Below are 20,346 nucleotides of genomic sequence, written 5' to 3' on the forward strand. Positions count from 1 at the left end.
CTCGCGAATGTTCTGAATGAGATGGCGAAGGAGAGCGTGCTTAAATCTTTCATGCTTACTCTGAAATGTATGTACTGTAGCAGCTGATAGCTTAGTAGTTCCATGATAGCTTAACATATAGTGAGACATGTTCAAAGGCTCAGAGCATTTAAGACAAAATGTACGGTGAGGTTTACATCACTGATGGATTGCATAACTGAGTGCATAAGTTTTACTGTATCGTTTAAGAGGCTGCAGTAGATGATGCTTCAAGCTGAAATAAAAATTCAGTTTCAACTGCACTGCCAGTGGATGCAGATGATTACAAGGAATAAGTAAGTAATGCAGAAGCTGCAGAGACATCGACGGAGCACAAAGCCCAATCATTAGAATCACTTCACCATGAAGCTTAGATAGATGAAACATCCTCTCTATTGACTTGCACACCAGTCCCAGGCTGTAAGAGACAAGTCCGATGGACATGGCTCTGTGTCATGGGCTTTAGTGGGCTGAGACGGACAGATAGGAAGAGGGAAGGGCATGGACACCCTGTACTCTGGCTTCATTCCTTGTAGTGAAAATGTATAGTGCACACACACACACACACACACACACACACACACACACACACACACACACACACACTTAAACACACAGATGACACACAACAACAGACAGGCACTCCCAAAGAAATGCTCTCTCTCTCTCACACACACACAGACACACACACACACACTCTCTCTCTCTCTCTCTTATTCTCTCTCTCTCTCTCTCTTTTCATCACTTTTACTTTTTTCCCATACCCTTTTCCACTTTAACAACTCTATTTAGTTCACAGCAAGTAGGCAATTAAGGAGTGGGGGGTGTCTGCTCTGCGTTGGAGTCCAGCCTCTGCCTAATCAGTGCTGGAGAAACGTCCACTCCATTTCACCCCCACAAAGAGTTGTTATCTGCGCTCATACCTTCAAATGAGTTGGACAAAGCATACACACACACACACACACACACACACACACACACACACACAGAGTTAACCATTCCTGCTGCTTGAACTCAGACTGGCAGAAAGTCATTGGATCTGGTGGGACAGAAGTAATGTGTCATGCTCCTCGGTCTAGCGTATGCTATGAGATCATGTCTCTCTGTCTCATACACAGACACACACACCAGTACAGACAAACAGACATACATACACACACACACACACACACACACACACACACACACACACACACACACACACACAAACACACACACACATACATGCACATCATGCACATACACACACCCACAAAGACAAACAGACATACACACACACATACACACACACACATACACACACGCACACACACACACACGTAAAACTCATGCACATACACACACCCAGATGTGCTGTTGTTAACACTTATATATTGTAATGGTAAGGGAAAATCTACTCATCCTCTCCTCCTTTTAACTTTTAGAGATTGGACTGTAGTAAATTGTCCTTTCTGTAATCACCATATAATTGGACATTTTCAGTCATTACCCCAATAGCTAATCATTCATTAGTGTGTGCTAGTGTTTGTTGGGACGTACAGTAATTGTGTGGACTTAAGCCCAAAAGCTGTGGCCATTAGACTGATCTGGTACTGAGCTCTTAGAGTAGGATTAGGGTTTCTTCTCAGGCATCACTAAACGATCCTGATGTTATCGGAGAGGGGGTACAGGTACAGTATGTTTAAAGGAAGTTGAGAATGGCTGTGTGTGTGTTTGTGTGTGTGTGTGTGTGTGTGTGTGTGTGTGTGTGTTTGTGTGTATGAGTGCTTGTGTATAAGCATGTGTTTTTGGTTCGGCATCCCTTCTGGTGCCAGCGTGTGTGTTAACAGGTTACAATTAAAATCTTCGTCACACAGGTGCACGGGGCGCCTCAATCAAACTGTCAGAGCCTCATTGCCTGCCTCGCTCGTTTACCTTCAGCATGAATGCATCCGTCTCGCCACTAACAGGAGGCGAGTGACAGCGCTCCACTCACACACTCCCCCAGAGCGGAACACACACACACACACCCTTTTCTGCCAGCTCGAAAGCTGAGCAACGCGTCTGACGTCGAAAGCCAGGCTGACTGTGGTGGAGTGCAATGCTTAACATGGCTAAGAAGCCCTAAGAAGACACACGTATGGCATACTCACATGCAAACACACACACAGACACACACACACACACACACACACACACACACACACACACACACACACATCCATACACTCAAGCACACATACACAGACATAACCACACACACACACCCATACACATATACATACCCCCGCCCCCCCCCACACACACATACACACACACATACAGTACACTCACACGATTCCAGTCTCTGAGGCTTACTTAGTCGAACAGAAGCACAGTGCCACGCCCAGTGTTGCTGTGAGCTCATTGTTTTGTGGTGCCATGGCAGCCGTTCTGCCCCCGTGCTCTGACGAGGGGAGCAGCATTAACGAGGGGAGTCAAACAGGACAGGAGCACATTTGCCCCGCTTGCCCCACGCTGTCCAAGATTAATCGGGCTGGCTGTGTGCCGCGGGGGCTGTTTGGCTAAATAAAATGACCCAAATAGACACCTCGAGGAGTAGCCGAGGTTGGGAGGCATGCAGTTATTTAGCAGATGCTTTTGTCAGAGTTACTGTGAAGGTATGAATAGTGCGTGTGCATGTGTGTGTGTGCGTGTGCATGTGCGTGTGTGTGTGTGTGTGTGTGTGGTAAGGGTTCTAGCTGTTAGATTAGGGGTTTTGTCCCTCTCTCTGTCTTATCTGTCTATCAGTCTACTTTAATAATAACTGGATCATTAGATCAGTGTTTTCCAAACTCTTTTCTCTTGAGTACCATGACTCACATATTTACTATAGGAAAATCTTACAACACACACCACAATCTCATAAGTTGCAAAATAACAGGTTTTTTGTTTTCCCCACCACCCACACCGCAAAAAAAAATGGTATTTTAAAACATAACATTAATGTTGGCAGGCTTTGTTTGAACCAAGTATTGATTGTAGCCTACCACCAGTCTGCTTTTTCTATTCAGCATGACACAATCGGGTGGGTGAAGTTCATGGTTAAGTATCCTTTTAAAATATTTCTCCAGTTCCTTTCTATACCTTTCAGGATAACATTTTGTAACTATGTTGTTGTGCATCCTGTTGTGATTGGTCAGTTGCATGTGAGGGTAACACTCTCTGACCAATAATAACGGCATGTAGCTGGGCAAAAGTGAAACAACTATGACTGCAGATTTCATTAAATGTGATTTAAATAGCCTACAATTTCAGCCAATAGTTAATATCAAGGACAATGGAAACTCAGTATGGATTTTTCTTGTCACATACCTGTCACAAATGAGCCTCTGAAATCGCCTAATTCAGTCCTCCTGCTCATGAATGATTTAGCTCTCAGTGTCTGTTTGAGAGAGGAGCGCATTCGGAATATCTGTCAACACAGGTCCCACTTCTTCTGATGCACCATTGAGGGGCAACAGTACTTAACTGGGCCCAACTGTCTCCTCTGGACTCTGAACTCATACATATTTTACACCTCGTCCACAGAAAACATTGATCTTGTCCATCTCAGAAGATGCTATGCTGTATAGAGACATTGAGTAGCTCTGGTACTTTTGGCTTTCAAAACATCTCTTAACATAATTGAAATCCGACTTTGGGAATTTATGCTTATTTGGTATCCACTGATGTAAATTAATGTTAATGTTAAAGAAATTAGATATAAAAGAAAATATCACAAAATTACAAATTCCTAAACCAAGTAGACACTGGTAATGGGTGCTCAGCTTACAGGGTTACTAATAGTAATTATATAATACATAAATATGAATGAATTTCTTTACTGGCCCACGTATAGCAGACAAACTCAGATTAGAGAGATAAACACTAGAGACAATTGTCCATGGCCTGTATGCTAACACCATTTACTATTCATAACCTATATATCAGAGCCAAGTACTCTGCATGGCCTGTATGCCAAAGCCATTTACTATGTATGGTATCTCTATGTCTCTATGCCAAACCTGTATGCCTGAGCCAACTAATATGCATGGGGCTACATGCCTCTCACACTGGACTCTATGATGTAGTCCTCTCTGATCAGTCATAACATGTTAACACATGTAAACGCACACACATGTTCATCGTCTCCTTTTCTGATTCATACATTACATTACATTACATTTAGCAGACACTTCTTGACCAAAGTGACTTACATATGTCAGCTATATTACAAGGGATCACATTGTCCTCGGAGCAACTTGGGGCTAAGTGCCTTACTCAAGGGCACAACGGTGGAAGCCGGGAATTGAACCGACAACTTTCAGGCTACTGCACCTGAAGCCCAGCTCCTTACCTACTACACTACCACACCCTCATACATGTAACAGTCCAGCCCTCCGTACTGTGTGTGGACACTGATCATGTGACAGTGTGCTATATGCCTTTAATAGTATACTCAGCAACTATTATGTAGACGTCACTGATTACTGCTAACATTTTACACATAACATAGGTGCACTCACACATCAAGTATACCCCATTTCTAATTCACACATTCTATACAGTCTATACTCCTCTATACCGTATGTGTGGCTGTGATCACATGACCACGTGTCAGGAGTGCACCCCATCTTTGACCTTGTCAGCCGTCAGGCAGTGGAGCAGAGAGAGCGGGCACTGGGAGGCCTGTCCGTCTTCTTTATGGCTCGGGCCCGGAGCCCTTGAGGAGGACCTTGGGCAGTAAATATGTGCCGTCAGTCCAGTGTCACCCCTGTCGTTTGGCCCCGGGGCTGTGGTTTTATGCCCGCCAGGCGGCCCGTGGTGCCGGCGGCTCGCTACGAGAGAAATGAATAAATAATGGTGATTGTCCAGCGATGGGGAGAACAGACCACAGAATCAGGAGTATGGAGCGAGATGAATGAGTGTCGCTCTCCAAAAAATACTAGAGGACTCTCTCTCTCTCTCTCTCTCTCTCTCTCTCTCTCTCTCTCTCTCTCTCTCTCTCTCTCTCTCTCTCTCTCTCTCTCTCTCTTCTCTTCTCTGCTCTGCTCTGCTCTGCTCTGCTCTGCTCTAAGTTGTGGCCTAATGGTTAGAGAATTGGACTTGTGACCAAAGGGTCAACAGTTCGATCCCCTGACCGGCAGGAGAAATATGGGTTGAGGGAGTGATTGAACAGCGGTCTCCCACGTCAAAATCTACAGCTGTAGATTGTGCCCTTGAGCAATGCATCTAACCAGCACAAAACTGACTGCTTGCTCTGTGTGTGTGTGTGTGTGTGTGTGTGTGTGTGTGTGTGTGTGAGCTCACTGCCCCTAGTTTCTCATGTCTCATTAACATTTTTTTTCTCTTTCTCCCATACATGGAGTTGCTCTCTTTTCTTCACTCCCTTTATTGATCTGTTTCACTTACTCTCTCCCTCTCTCTCTGATCTTCTTTCATCGTCCACTCTGTTCATTATGTTTTAGTCTGACTGTCAGTCAGCTCAAATACTGTTTCTCTACACTTAGTCTGTTTTCATCTTGTTACAGTGTTACAAGAATACACTCACCCACATAACCATGCAGATACCTCCACACGCACTCTCTCTCTCACGTATTCACTCACTCACTCACTCACTCACTCACTCACTCACTCACTTTCTCACTCACACACACTCACTCACTCACTCACACACACACACACACACACACACTGGCACTGGCAGATGTCCAACAAGGCTCTGCAAGAGAAGAGAGATGGTAGGGGTGGTGGGGAATGTCATAAAACTGTTCCTACAGTGATTCAGCATCAGTATATGTGACGTCACACACACACACACACACACACACACACACACACATATAGCGAGGTCTTCACTGTGTGTCATAGGGCCCCCCAGTCTCTATCTGCAACTAGCTAGCAAATTAAAAAACGTGACGTGCAACAGGGGGCGTGTAGAGTGACAGTTGTATTAGGCGTGGGCCTTCAGATGCAGCAGATGTGTGATTTTCAAAACCATGGCGGGAGAACATACTGCACTTTGGTTAGCTGCTGCGCACATTTTTAGTACCCTACAAATGCAAGTGAAGTTGCTTTGCATCATAGTGCAGTACTACTGTATGTGTCGATGTTTAGAATGTCGGATTCTTGCAATCCACGTCTGCGGACAATAAAAAGTAATTTGGAAGGGAAATTGAAGAGAAGCAGTTCAGATGAAAGACTCAATGATCTTAAACGCAGTAGACAAAGACATTTTGCTACATTGTTACGTCATTTTAATCTCCAGGAGCAATATGTTTTGTGAATGTGTGTATGCTTACGTGAATGTGAGAGTGTGTCTGTCTACAGTATGTTTCCCTCGCTTGTCAATTCTCTTTCTCAATGTTTCTGTGTCTCTCTCCCCTCGTTACTTTCTCTTTTCTCTCTCTTTCTTTCCAGCTCCTGGTCTGTATCTGTAGTCCTAGTTATCAACTCAAAGCATGCTGTGTTGTATGCATACAACAAGCCCAGCTGCTGAAAGGCCTGCCAATTTCATGCTATGTTATGCGTAATAGCAATATAGCATGGAATTAGGCCTTCTCGGCATTGTTGCTTTTTATAGAATCTCTCACTCTCGCTCTTTCTCTCTTTCTCTGCCTGTCTGGTCTGTGTCTCTCGCTTTCAGCAATCTGGTAATTACCTTATAAAATGCATCACATGATTATCTGTGCAGAGAGAGCGTTTAGCGTTATGGGATATCCTTTCCTTTTTTAATCTCTGTTTTCTAAACATGAGTGCCTCTCATTCTCTCTCTTTCTCTCTTTGTGTTGCAGTTCATCAGATGAGCAGTATCGCTGGAACACTGAAGGTAAATGTCAAGCTGGCTTGCCACTCATACTCACTCCTTCACCATTGCCTATACTGTATATGATTCTGCTAGAGTGACACCAGCAGCCTGAACCAAATATCTTGAATGTATAGACACACTTGGCCATTGAAATAAACACACTGGGTACCTTTTTAGCGCTAAGGGGATACCCAAGCCATCTAAAATTGGCGAAAAGGGTCCTGGTATTACACGCGGCAGCAACATTACATAGTGTAATACCATGTGTTCTGCCAGCACAACGGCACACACACACACAGTGTCAGAGACCAAGGGCAAGTCAGTGTGGCATCAGAATGAGATTGAGGCAGTTATTTTAAGGTAACAAAACAACATCATATTGCTCTAAAACTCGGATTTAGATTCTGGAAATTTTCCTCACACCTTACGAACACACACACGCACCCATACACACACACACACACACACACACACATCTCTGTAGCACATTTTTTTTAGTTACGCTCCAAGTCGTTGCATTAAATATTTGCGGGCCATATGGTGTTTTTGCCGCGAGTCTCTCGTGTTATTCTCCAAGCAGACGTATTTGGAGGTATATTAAGCATGCACCTCTCCTAAAGAGATCAAAGCGATACCTCCATTATCCTGAAAATAAGCCCCTGCAGGTGTAGACTGGATCTCATCTGAGCACATATTAAATCTACCATATGATTGATAATGTGGCATTTGAATGAAATAGATGGTTATGCGTGACTGAATTCACTTCTTTTCCTTCCTCTTCTCCTTCCTCCTCTGCTTTTTCTTCTCTTCTTTCTTTTAACTTCTCTGCCGCAGTGGTTTAATAGTATGAGCAGCATTGCAGGTTTTTTTTTTTTTTTTTTTACAAAAAAAGCTATATCTTCCCACCAGTATTTGACAGGAATAAATAAAATAATTAAAAACATCAAAAGAAGTGCCGAGAGCAAAAAGAACTTCTATTGAAGGGCGCAGCAATTTGTCAGAAAACATTTGTCCAACCTGTAAGAAGCTGAATCAGATTCATGTGAAAGCACAGCTGTGTTTCTGTTTACTCTTTTAGCTTCCATATTAGAACAATAGGGGGTTAATCATAGGTAGAGGAGGAGAGGCTTTTGGGGGGGGAATAGCAGTCTCTACCACTTAGCAGTCCTCTCACAGCAGTGTGTGTGCCCAATGTGGACAATCTGTCTGTGGGGTTTTAATCTCGAAGAGAAGACACTCTCTGATTATCTGTGTCACTGTGCTGCTCCTCCTTTGGGGAAGTGGAAGGCAGGGGTTTAATGCCAGCTCCTGGCCTTATTGATGGCGTTACAGTTGAGAAGTTAATCCTTTGTCTTAAGTGCTTGTGTAAGACCTCATCCTCCCTGGCAAGCAGAAAGAGGCTCAAGGGAGGGGGGGGGGTGCTCACAGTGCGGAGCCGAGCAGATCAGGAAGGTGAAACTGAGCAAATTTTTTGTTATCTGCCAAGAAAGGGTTTTTTTCTCTTTCTCTCTCTCTCTCCCTCTCCCTCTCTCTCTATCACGCACTCTCTTCTGAGGAAAAAAAAGTTTAGCAGTAGGGGGTTTTCCTGCGTCAAGGCCAAAGGAAGGGTGTGCGTGTGTGTCTGTGTGTATGGAGGGGAGGGGTAGTTAGAAAGAGCGTCTCTGATCGTTGTGTGGGTGTTTTGAATTGGATCTACAGATGGACAGGAAGACATCGAGGAAGAGCTGAGCACTGGCCTGGAGCTGGTCGACTCGTGCATCAGGTCTCTCCAGGAGTCGGGGATTCTCGACCACCAGGAATACACCAGTGGCGAAAGTAAGCTTATCCACCTCATTACTCCCAGTTTGCAGTCCTTGTAGTGCACATTTGCAGTGTGTGTGTGTGTGTGTGTGTGTGTGTGTGTGTGTGTGTGTGTGTGTGTGTGTGTGTGTGTGTGTGTGTGTGTGTGTGTGTGTGTGCGTGTGTGATGGTGCATGTTTTTGGCATAGCTTTGGTTAATTGGCTCCTCTAAAATATCTATGGTGAGATTCCCACTTTGGTGCATTTGTAAATCGCGTATACCTGATGTATACCTGATGGAACTCACATTTTCTCTCGCCCTTGTGGAAAGATCTGAAAAGAAAGGGATATGAAAATATCTTGCACTACTCCAAGGCAGTAATAGCCTAATGTTACTTTTTTCTCATACTGATGAGCTGCTACTAGTATATGGCTATTTAAATATTTATGGGAGGATCAATGGGTGCTCATTACCATTGTAAAGTAAAATTGCTGTGTACTTCCAGGCTTTTACAGCACTCCCAATTCAGCCTAATAACATCTGATTCAACACCTCCCAAGTGCTTTTCTGCCTCTAAAGCATCCGTGCTGTTCACACTGCTGAATATCCAGCCTTCTTTTTAAAACTCATAAATCCAACTCTCCAAAGGCCAAAAATAAGATAAAATGGAAAAAACGGACCATAGAAAGGCCTGATTGATTATATTTGGGCAAATTGCCCAATTGTTGCATCTGTCAGACGGCTTCTGAGAGGTCTTTGTGCCTGTGCCTACTCGACGCGGGTCAAGGACCTATTCTGGCAATCATGGCTCAGAGAGGAGGTGCATTTTCCCGCATTTCTATAAAAGCGCAGTGGTTGACACTAGTTGAGGCTCTCCGCTGCCGCAAGAGTCCTATCTTAAAAAGCCTCATGGCCTGCTATTTATAATCAAGTACTAGGGGCTCAGTGTGTAGACCTCACTTTAGATAGAAAGAAAAAACATTGGGAGGAGACTGAGAGGTTTTGTCTTTTCTTTTGTTGCCGTACGGTATGAAATACTAAAATACGGCGTCTATTTTTTGTCTTCCTGAAGAGAAACCCCCTTTCATATAGGCGAAACATGAATCATGGCCAAATCAACATGTCACTCTGCTTGTTTGCTTGTGAGTAGGCTCATCTAGACCACAAAGTCATGTGCATATATTCAAATGTGTGTTTTATACATGCTCATCTCTTAAAAGGAATGAGATGAAAACACAGGTTCAGCAATCTCTCAATCTAAAAGACAATTTATTAACCACGCAAATGCTCAGTTTAAAAAAAAAAAAATGCTCATATCTACTCTCCAGTTGAAATAATAAAAATAAAAAAAACGATGAGAGATGATATTGAACATGCTGACATATCTAAGGCTGCCATGTTGTGTACCAAGTCACTGAAACAGGGATTGCTTTATTAATATGGGTGATAAATACATGTAAGTGAGACATGTAAGTACATTCAAAGCCCTTAGAGATTTGGAATGTAATTTCAAGAGAATTAAAACTAAATCAAACAGTGGTCGCTCTGAGAATGATTGAAATCAATGTTCTAGTTCATAGTTCTAAAGATTTTTAGACCTCTTCTAGAATAGAACTGGGGTATTCCGGAATCAAGCATGAGTCATTGTGTTCCAAGTAAACACAGTCTCTCTGATAGGCTTTGACGCATGGGCTGCCCTGACGTTTCTTCTCTGTTTCTAGGAGCAAAGTGCCTTTCAATTATTTATCTGATCATTCACTAAATCAGTATGAAATATCTATAGCTTTTGTTGAAAAGTCCAATGCACAGATGTTGCCAAGTTTACAATGATGACTTCTCCGGGCTTTTTGTTGCTGTGTCATTCGGTCCTTTGGCATTAACTTTCTATGTAGAAAATACATGTCCAAGGATCAATACTTGGTCAACCTAATGTCACACAGCAGGATTTGAGTCATCCAGTGGCCTGTTTGCTAAAGTGTATTTGCTTCGATTTTGCCCCAGGCCCAATTCTGTAGGTCTATCACTAGTGGCCAGAATGGGCTTGTGTTGAGCTTTTAATCAGACGTATTACAGGTGTCTAAACCACGCAAAGTCTTGCTTCCACATGAAATATTCAATCCCACAGAGTAATAACACAGGTCATGGACCTAACCGCTGCTAAGAGGACTCCTAGCCCCCTTCCCCCTCCCCGTACTCATAATATTTAACGCTTGGGTTGACAAGTCTCCTTGCATCTCTGCTGTCGGGGCTGGCTGGATTATTTCTCTTAAGGACCATGAGATTCCCACCGAAGGTCATGGTGGCAGACCACAAATGGTCTTTAAATGGTTGTCGGACATTTTGTTAGAGCCACAGGCAGGCTTTAAAAATTTACCACCGGTTACGTGCGCTCCTGCTCTGCTCCGCTAGCTGTTTCCATGAAGTGCGGGCTGCTGTGGTTACGTCTAATGATAGCACTTATCAAAGGTGAATGTGAGTGCCTGCACTGCTTCTGGGCTAGGAGTTTATAGTTAATGTCCGTAAAAATAATAATAAGAAAAAGGACCTTCATACTGGACTTGGTGCAAAGAACATCATTGATCGCATACAGGGGGTTGCAGAGTAGCATGTTGCATGATAAATTGTATTGCCTTTATTCTACATTTCAGGCCTTTATTGGTCTATTAAGGTAAATTATGCAGATGTGGATTCTGTTGCTAATGTGAAAGTGATATAATTATGTGAAGGCAACAGAAATACCTCTGACTCATATGCACACAAAGTTAAACATACACAGACACACATGCAAACACACACACACACACACACACACACACACACACACACACATTCAAATACACCCAAATATACACACATGTTCTTACAAACACACTGATGACACCTGTCAGTGTACAGTATGTGTTGTCTTTGGCTGTGGTGAAGCTTATCTTCCCAGTACCATACACGATCCCACCTTACTGTCAGCTGTGTCAAACATCTGCCGTTTCTTCACCAAAAAACATCGCCCCAACCCTCATGCAGCCTGGACGTATCTCTCCATCAAACTCCCATGAGGTTAATACAGCCTTATGCAGTAGCCTTCACTCCACTGGCCAGTGTAGCTACCGTTCTCATATGGAAAAGGCCTGTAAAATTCATACATATACATCACACATCCGTGACCTACTGGTTAGGGAATCTGACTTGTGACTGAAGGGTGGCAGGTTTGATCCCTGACTGGTAGGAAAAATGTGTGATGGAACAGCACTATCCCACATCAACGAATGAGGTGCCCTTGAGGGAGGTACCTAACCCCCAACTCCTCCCCAGGCACCGGTCAAGGGCTGCCCACTGCTCCAGGTGTGTGTATGTCTGCTCCTGGTGAGCTCACTGCTCCTACTGTGTGTGTGTGTGTGTGTGTGTGTGTGTGTGTGTGTGTGTGTGTGTGTGTGTGTGTGTGTGTGTGTGTGTGTGTGTGTGTGTGTGTGTGTGTGTGTGTGTGTGTGTGTGTGTGTGTGTGTGTGTGTGTGTGTGTGTGTGTGTGTGTGTGTGTGTGTGTGTGTGTGTGTGTGTGTGTGTGTGTGTGTGTGTGTGTGTGTGTGTGTGTGTGTGTGTGTGTGTGTGTGTGTGTGTGTGTGTGTGTGTGTGTGTGTGTGTGTGTGTGTGTGTGTGTGTGTGTGTGTGTGTGTGTGTGTGTGTGTGTGTGTGTGTGTGTGTGTGTGTGTGTGTGTGTGTGTGTGTGTGTGTGTGTGTGTGTGTGTGTGTGTGTGTGTGTGTGTGTGTGTGTGTGTGTGTGTGTGTGTGTGTGTGTGTATGGGTTAAATGCATAGGAAAAAGTCCTTCATGGCAAATACAGTAACTTAACAGCACACAGTATCATACAACTTTATTATTTATGGCCTACCATGCATGTCGATGGGTCTTATGTCATTTTAGTGTAAAATGTTTATGCAAGTTATTTACATATTTTATCATCATTATCAAGGATTATACATCCATGACCAGTGTGATTGCTGTGTTCCCATATGGGTTACTTGATTAACTCTGCCTACCTCAGTACTGCACAGTTTGATGACAAAATGCTTCTCGCGTTTGATCTCTTCCTCGTCTCAGGCCTCAGAAGCCTGGGACTCGCTCGCAGTGGGACCTTTCAAGCGTACTTTTGTTCCCTAGAAATCCCATTTCCCAAAACGTGACAACACTCCTCTCTCTAAATCTTTTTTTTTTCTCTTTTTCATGTCATTTTGTTAAGGACAGGCAATGGATAGGGCATTATGCGGTGAAAGACGAAAAGAAAAGAGAAAAAGGCGGCGGCCATTTCTTTCTCAGTGCGAGACCTTTCTCTGGCTGATTGAGACTGATAGTCCAGACATGTTCCCTCTGAAAGATACATCCATTTTGAGAGCGCTCCTGACAAATTAAGAAGTGCTGATGCGATCTCCGGGGGGGCGGCGGGATGCGACAGGCGGCAGTGGCATCGGAACACCAAGCGGCCTTCCTAGGCGACTAAACGAGCCGGCCCTGATTACCCTCCTGGCTGGCCTCGTTTAGACAGACAGCTCAGAACACATGTGTGTGTGTGTGTGTGTGTGTGTGTGTCTGTGTGTGTGTTCACTCACTCCTCCACTGCTTGTCTTTCCTGTCTCGCTGGCTGTCTCTCTATCTCACACACACACACGCACGCACACACACACACACACACACACCTCTCACATACTGTACACATCCACCTCTGCCTCTCTTGCACTCACTCTCTGATACACACACATATACACACCCACCTCTGCCTCTCTCTCACACACACACACACATAGATCTGCCTCTCTCCTGTTTTCTCTCTCACTAGCTGCGTAAGTCTCCCATCTCTGTATTACTTCCTCCCTCTAAACCCCCACTTCTCTCTTTCTCTCTCTCTCTCTCTCTCTCTCTCTCTCCCTCTCTATTCATGCTTCTCTCTCTCAAGCCTTCATGCTCTCTCTTTCGCTCTCTCTCTCTCTCCCTGTCAAACTTGCTTTCCCCTTCCGTCTCTCTCTCTCTCTCTCTCTCTCTCTCTCTCTCTCCACTCTCTCTCCTCCTTCTCCTCCTCCTCTCCTCTTCTCTCCCCTCCCTTCCTGATAAATTATGTATGCCGTTTCTGCTTGACTGAGGGCTGCTTCCCTGCCTGCTTCAAATTGCTTTCAGGCGCAGGACCGAGCCTTCTCTCCCAGAGCTCGCTCCAGCTCGACGCTACTCCGGACACCGCCGCGCTCCACTTCTCTGCAGGCTACCATAGTAACCAGACCCTCGCCCTGAGCAGCGACACCTCGGCGGCGGCAACTGCCTCAGCATCAGGACCGACTCCAGATCAGAAGCAGCAGAGGCAGCCACCAGTTCCGCCGATTCGCAGCGTGCAGGTTGGAGGAGCCGTTCACAGCTACAACCAGGTAAGCTGCTCAGCTCTCCTCCTCTCCTCTCCTCCTCTTTTCTCTCCTCCTCTCCTCTCCTCCTCTTCTCTCTCCTCCACAATCCTCTCCTTGCATTGCCTTCTTTCCTCTCCTCTGATCTCCTCTCCTCTCTTCCTCTCTCCTATTCTCTCCTCTATACTATTCTCACTCACCCCTCCCTCCCTCTCTCTCTCTCTCCATCCCTTCATACCCCCCTCCTCCTCCTGCACTCTCTCTCTCTCTCTCTCTCTCTCCGCTGCTGCACTGCTTCTGCAAACCCAGGCGAGAGCACGGTGGATGCGCCTGCTCCACTCCCACCTCTGGGAACTAAACTAGAGCACCTCGCAAAAAAAAATAAAAACTCTTCACTCAAAACAACCGACTAGAATAAAGCCCCAATAAAATAACATGTCCCTGGGTTAACTTTTTCAGAAACCAATTTCGATTCAACAGAGATTTCTCCACAGGCTTAGTTTAACCTAACCTGTGTGATACGCAGGTGCAGTTTGCAGGTGAAGTGCGTTTGCAGTTGCGGAGCTAAGAATGGAGAGGCGGTGGTGTGGGGTGTGTGGAGGGCGTGCTATGTGTCTGCATGTTTAATTGAGTCTGGGATTTATACTCTGTGGCACAGGCCTGTTGGTTTTCTCTCTGCCTCTCTACCACGCGGAGTGCTGGGGCTTATTAGCGTATAGCCCTGATGGGGCCGGGTTTTTAATTATTCATTTCCCTCCAGGAGGCACTCATTTCCCCTTCTGCACGCCCCAAAGTTTCATCTTTTAAAGTGAGCCCAACCAGAGTGCACCTGCTACGAGCTACAACTGTTCATTACCAGATACTGTTCTTCTTTACAGGTCATGCATTTCACTCTGCAGGCTGATATATGTGCGTGTGTGTGTGTGTGTGTGTGTGTGTGTGTGTGGTGAACATCTTTTGTGGCTAATTAATATGGTTAGGGATATTTGGAGAGCTATTTTTATCACTGCGAATGACAGGGGACGGGAAGCAATTTGTTTGAAGCAACGCTTGTGAAAGTTGGTGCTGGCACACACACACACACACACACACACACACACACACACACACACACACACACACACACACACACACACACACACACACACACACACACACACACACACACACACACACACACACACACACACACACACACACACACACACACACACACACACACACACACACACACACACACACAAACACGCACATTAGGCTGTAAAGCAGGAGCTTCCTAATGACACGTTCCCTGCAGTCCCAATGCTCTTCATCTCACTGGTGTGCAAGTCAAGCTGATCCAGGACGTTCATTTTCCTCTGCAGGGACGGCATTTCTGCAGCACTACAGACAGAGATGCAGAGAGGAGAGAGACGGAGCTGGAGACGCAAGGAGGGAGACTCCCCTTCTAATGCTGCTGTTTCACACACACAGCAAAGAGGAGGGAGAGAGGGGGAGAGGGAGAGAGAGAGAGAGGGAGAAAGAGAGAGAAAGTCAAAGGGAAAGAGTAAGAGAGAAGGGGAAAGTTTCTCTCTGATGCTGTTTTCTTTAATGGCAGAGAGAGAGAGAGGAATAGATTAGAGAGAGAGGGGCATAGAATGAAGGAGGGAGCAAGAGAGAAATGCTCAGACAGAAAGAGAGAGAGAGGCCTCTGATGTAGTTTTTTCCCCCTCTAGTTCAGTTCAATACTGAAGGCCCAGTCTACTACTGTACGTCTCCATTGATCCCTTGCCTTTCCCTCCACCACCCCCCCTCTCTGCCCTCTGCATCAGGCTGACCGGCGTGGACGCAGCTCTGGTTGGGGCAGGAGCAGGGCTTGTGCTTGGCACGCTGGAGTAATGTTTCTTGCTGTCAGGGCAATTCTGTGTGCTGTGTTCAGAGGAGGGCCGGGTAGGGCTGCTCCTGGATGGGTTTATATAACGCTAGCGTATCAGATAGGTGCTCTTATGCAGGAGATATTTATAACGGCGCAAACCCCTGCTTGTTCCTTATTAAATAATTCATCCACAACTGGCACCTGCAACAATTCCCCTCCCATGAATGTGTCCGTGGACCTGCTGAAGGGGAAAGGAAGACCCTGTTTCCTGTTTTGGTGAAAGAGAGAGAAAGAGGTTTTTGAACCTGAAGCCAGCAACCACTGCAATAAAGATCGCACAAAATGGCCAAACACACAGAAACTATAGCGTATCTTTACTTTTCTGCCTGCAAGACTGATGAGTCGAGGAAAGAATGCAGGTTTCATACACACACTGTCTCAAACACATAATACCCAGAGGGATTTAGTTGAGTCGAAGACCTTGTAGACAAAAACAGTATATGTGTATTTATTCATCACTCCCGCATGGTTTCGAAATAAAAATGAGGTTATTCAGAATGCGTCACAATGTACTTGTTTATGTTCATTTAACTCGAGGGAAACACTTGAAGAGGAAATAGTAAAATGTTTAACTCGATGTCTCGGTGCATTTGGATCTTCCCATTTGTCCACGCTCGCCCTGCAGTCAGTTCTAATACTTGTCCAGACAGCCCACCCGGGCCCTTGGTCGCTTGTCAGGACCGATTTCAGCGTCCTCACTAACCAACCATGATGTCACCTAAGCAGAGGCTTGCAAATATTTAGGGAACATCATGCATTCCTGAGCAAAATGAAAAAAAAAATCCCAGAGACAGTCATGCGTACAAATCACAAAAAGACATTTTTCTCGAGACTCTGCATTGACTTAACATAATGAATGAAGGAAAAAAAAATGGGAAGCATTTTTAAAAATAACTTAATCCATTTGGAATAAGATTAATCAGGTTTCATGGGTTGTGCAAATGAGTGAGAGTGGAACTAACTCTTCATTGTAATCAGTGAGCATCGTTCCAGTGATTACGAAGAATCCTGACAGGAGAAAGAGGCATTTAATGCAAAACCGCTCAGCTAAACTGCTGGAAGGCAGCCAGCAGAAAAGCTTGCTCTGATGCCCTCTGGAAAAAGCCGTCATCTTGCCCCAAACAGAAGGTGCAATCCCATCAAGAATTACAGCATATGGTTTCCTGTGTATCAGATACCCAGAGCAGTAATTTATGAGGAGTGACAGAAAAGTGTCTTCCACCGCAGTTGTTCCGGGGTATCATGTTGTCAGTTCAGGCTGGGCCAGATTTAAACTGCTACTATGATGTGTTTTCATGGAAGCAATCGAATCTATTATTCAACTCAGGTTTGTGGAAAAACAAGGCTGTATTTGTTTTCCTCTGTCAGTTCACCAGGATATGAATCTGGCCTTAGCAACCCAGCACAGGTTGAATAAGCACTGCTGAAAACCCAAAGTCTAAGGTATGCCCCTTAAAGGCTAAGGCTGCCGTGCATCACCCAGGTGGGGGCTAAACATTGGTGGTGGTTAGTGAGGTTCCCCCTTCACTGTGAAGCGTTTTGAGTGCCAAGAAAAGTACTATATAAATGCAATGTGTTGAAAGGTATGCTCCTTAGAGATGAGTGCATTTTACTGAAGGCCTTGAGTATGCTACTACTGGTCTGAAGGTACTGAAGTGCAAAGCTACATTTTGGAGTGTTTATCTGCAGGATAAATGGACTCTTACACTGATGGTCGACTGGGCACTGACCACTTATTCTATTTTTGTATGTCACAAATCCATTATAACCGTAATTGTTGTAACACCCGTTCAAGTTGATGCTGACTAAATGTTTTCTTTCTGTGTGTGTGTGTGTGTGTGTGTGTATGTATGTGTGTGTGTGTGTGTGTGTGTGTGTGTCAAAGGTCACCTCCAACCGTGCCGCCCAGCTCGCCGCCGCCGGCGACTCGGCCCAGGCCCGCGAGTCGGCATCTCCGAGCCATGGCAGCGCGTTCCACCTGCCGGAGTCCCAGCAGCCTTCGGTGGGCCTGTACTACTCCAGCAGCACCCTGCCGGCGCAGCGCGTGAGCTCCCCGCTCTCCATGCAGGCCGTGGGCTCGTCCTCGCCCACCAAGCTCCAGCTGCAGCAGCGCCTGGGCTCTGTGTCGGACGCCGCCGCCGCCGCCGCGCCCAGCTACGCCACCATCCAGCGCGCCCCGCCGTCCTCCACCACCTCCTCCTCCTCCTCGCCCAAGCAGTCGCCAGCACGCCTGGCCAAGTCCTACAGCTCCAGCTCGCCCATCAACGCCGGCGGCCACCACCACCACCACTCGTCCCCCTCGCCGCTGCGCGTGGCCTCGCCGCCCAACAGCGTGGGAGGAGCGGGCGGCGGAGGGGGAGGGGGATCCTCGTCCTCGCCCATCCACCAGCTCAGCGCGGGAGTGGCCAGCTACGCCACGCTCTCACCCACCAAGCGCTCGCTGCACTCCTCGGACCAGTACAAGATCTCGCACGAGCTCTACGCCACCGCCACCCTCCAGAGGCCCGGCAGTCTCGCTGGTGAGCTAACGATACGACACGGATCAGGCACTGACACTGCGCTCGATGGAGTTTTATGCCCCCACCGTCGACTCCACTGATATTCAATTCAATTGCTTTAAATTTTATTTATAGAGCGCCATAATATAAATATGTCTCAAGGTGCTTTTACAGAGCTCAATATGAACTAGAACCTTGAGTCCCACACCAGACCAAATCATTTTCTAGCTGTTAACTGCCATAGCAGTTTGCCCAGATGTAGCCGTTACCTTAAAACACCAACTGTGGTCGCACCAGCTGTAGTGTTGCTGCCATGGACCAGTTGCAGATGTACCAAGTTGCAGTGGTTTGCTGAATCTGTCCCTCATAAGATCTATGATGTTTGCCTGGAGTTTAAGTTTCATAGCACCTGACGTTAGATTCTGCTGATGAAGTATAAGTATAAGTATATATACTTTTTTATTCCCGTGAGGGAAATTTGGTAAACATCAAAGTAGAAACATCAATGACTTCTTATTTGAATTAGGTAAATACCCGAGAGGGGTTTAGTAAATAACTACATTAGGGTTTTACTGTACGGAGCTATTGCATAATCTTGAACACATTTTTGTATGTTTTTTTTTTTTTTGCAGAGCAAAATAAGATGTTAGAATTAGATAGATAGCGACTTGGGACGTGTGTTGCTTTTTTGGTGAGCGCATATTTGTTTTAATTTTCCCACTTCACTGTACGCCTGGGGAGGCCAATGCCTCCTGGCATGCGCCAAGCACCGTCCTGAGACAAAATCTCATCCTTTGAAAGAGTGCAGCAGCACTTTGATATGAGGACGGCTCCATCCCCGCTCTGCTCACCAAGACATCAAACACGTCCAGAATAGCAATGTGTTGGGTGAGTCAGATTGGGAGGGTGAGCTGAGTTGGGGGGTGGAGATGGGGGGAGTGTTTAATTAGCAATGGCTGTTATAAAAGGAATTTAATCTCTTTTCCCCACTCTTCTTTTTCTAATCTAAATAATCATAGATATACATCATGTGCGATGTCAAAGGGGATAGCTCCCTACTGATGCTCCAGTGTGAGAGAGAGGAACATAATTGAAATATTCCCAGCATACACAGGCAGAGCTGCGTTTCTGAGTCATTGTTTGTGTTGACAGCACACAGAGCTCTACCAGAGAAACTTGAGAGAGCAAAATTAATTCAGATCATTTAATCCAAGAAAGCCTGGTGAAAGTCAAGTAGGCTTCATAGAAAGTCCAGGGAAGTGTGGGTGCTATGGCAGATGGTAATGCCACCAGCTCCTTGGCATGACTAGAACTAATAGCCAACACCTGAATATCAGAACAGAGAACAGCTGTAGGTGTGGTGCTAGGTGAAAACATCAGCTACCTGAAGTTAGCTAAGCTGAGCACTTCAATGGTTAGATAAATGCACTAATGAAATCTAAATGGTTTTGGTATAGGCCCCATATCAGTTTCAGTTTTTAGGTGTGGTTAAAATTACTTAATAGCCAACCCATTGATCAATTATGAAAATAGTTGGTGGTTAATGTAGTAGTTGACAACTGATCAAATTCAATCAAATTGTCGGTTCATTGTTGCAGCCCTACTTCCTGGTGGATTGATTTTTTTTTTTTTAACCAGAGCTTACAGCTCTCTCATGTGACCACTGAACTGCAAACACAACATAACTCCTTACATGTCAAGAAGCTATTTGATGCTAATCTATAACACAGCAGACTACCGAATGGCGAAAGGGACAAAAGGCAAAGGCAAATCCTCCCCACTCAGATCCTCTCTCAGCTCTGGCTCTTCCTCCTCCTTCTCCCCCTCCTGTTTGCCATGTTGATCTTTTAAAAGGCACACGCAGTAGATGTGTCCCTCTGCTGCTGTGTCCTACAACGACAGCAGCGTGTGCAAATGAAGCTAGCAGTGAGCCTGTGGGAATCCAGTCTGTG

At 45.6% G+C, this 20,346-nt stretch overlaps 1 protein-coding gene across 1 annotated transcript in view; it reads left to right on the plus strand.

The window, feature by feature from the left end:
- The window catches only part of ctnnd2a (catenin (cadherin-associated protein), delta 2a), a 302,396-nt gene that overhangs the window by 127,786 nt on the left and 154,264 nt on the right, over positions 1-20,346 (plus strand). Inside the window, exons 4-7 of the mRNA XM_076290816.1 lie at positions 6,813-6,847; positions 8,525-8,641; positions 13,773-14,008; positions 17,782-18,415. Coding sequence (XP_076146931.1) covers positions 6,813-6,847; positions 8,525-8,641; positions 13,773-14,008; positions 17,782-18,415 — 1,022 coding nt within the window. The remainder of the gene's footprint in view (positions 1-6,812; positions 6,848-8,524; positions 8,642-13,772; positions 14,009-17,781; positions 18,416-20,346) is intronic.

The sequence above is a fragment of the Alosa pseudoharengus genome, unplaced genomic scaffold (assembly GCF_046254945.1).
Source record: "Alosa pseudoharengus isolate Yale_2024_CS ecotype anadromous, Long Island Sound unplaced genomic scaffold, YU_APseudo_1.1 YU_APseudo_1.1_scf_18, whole genome shotgun sequence".
Classification (NCBI taxonomy): Eukaryota; Metazoa; Chordata; class Actinopteri; order Clupeiformes; family Clupeidae; genus Alosa; species Alosa pseudoharengus.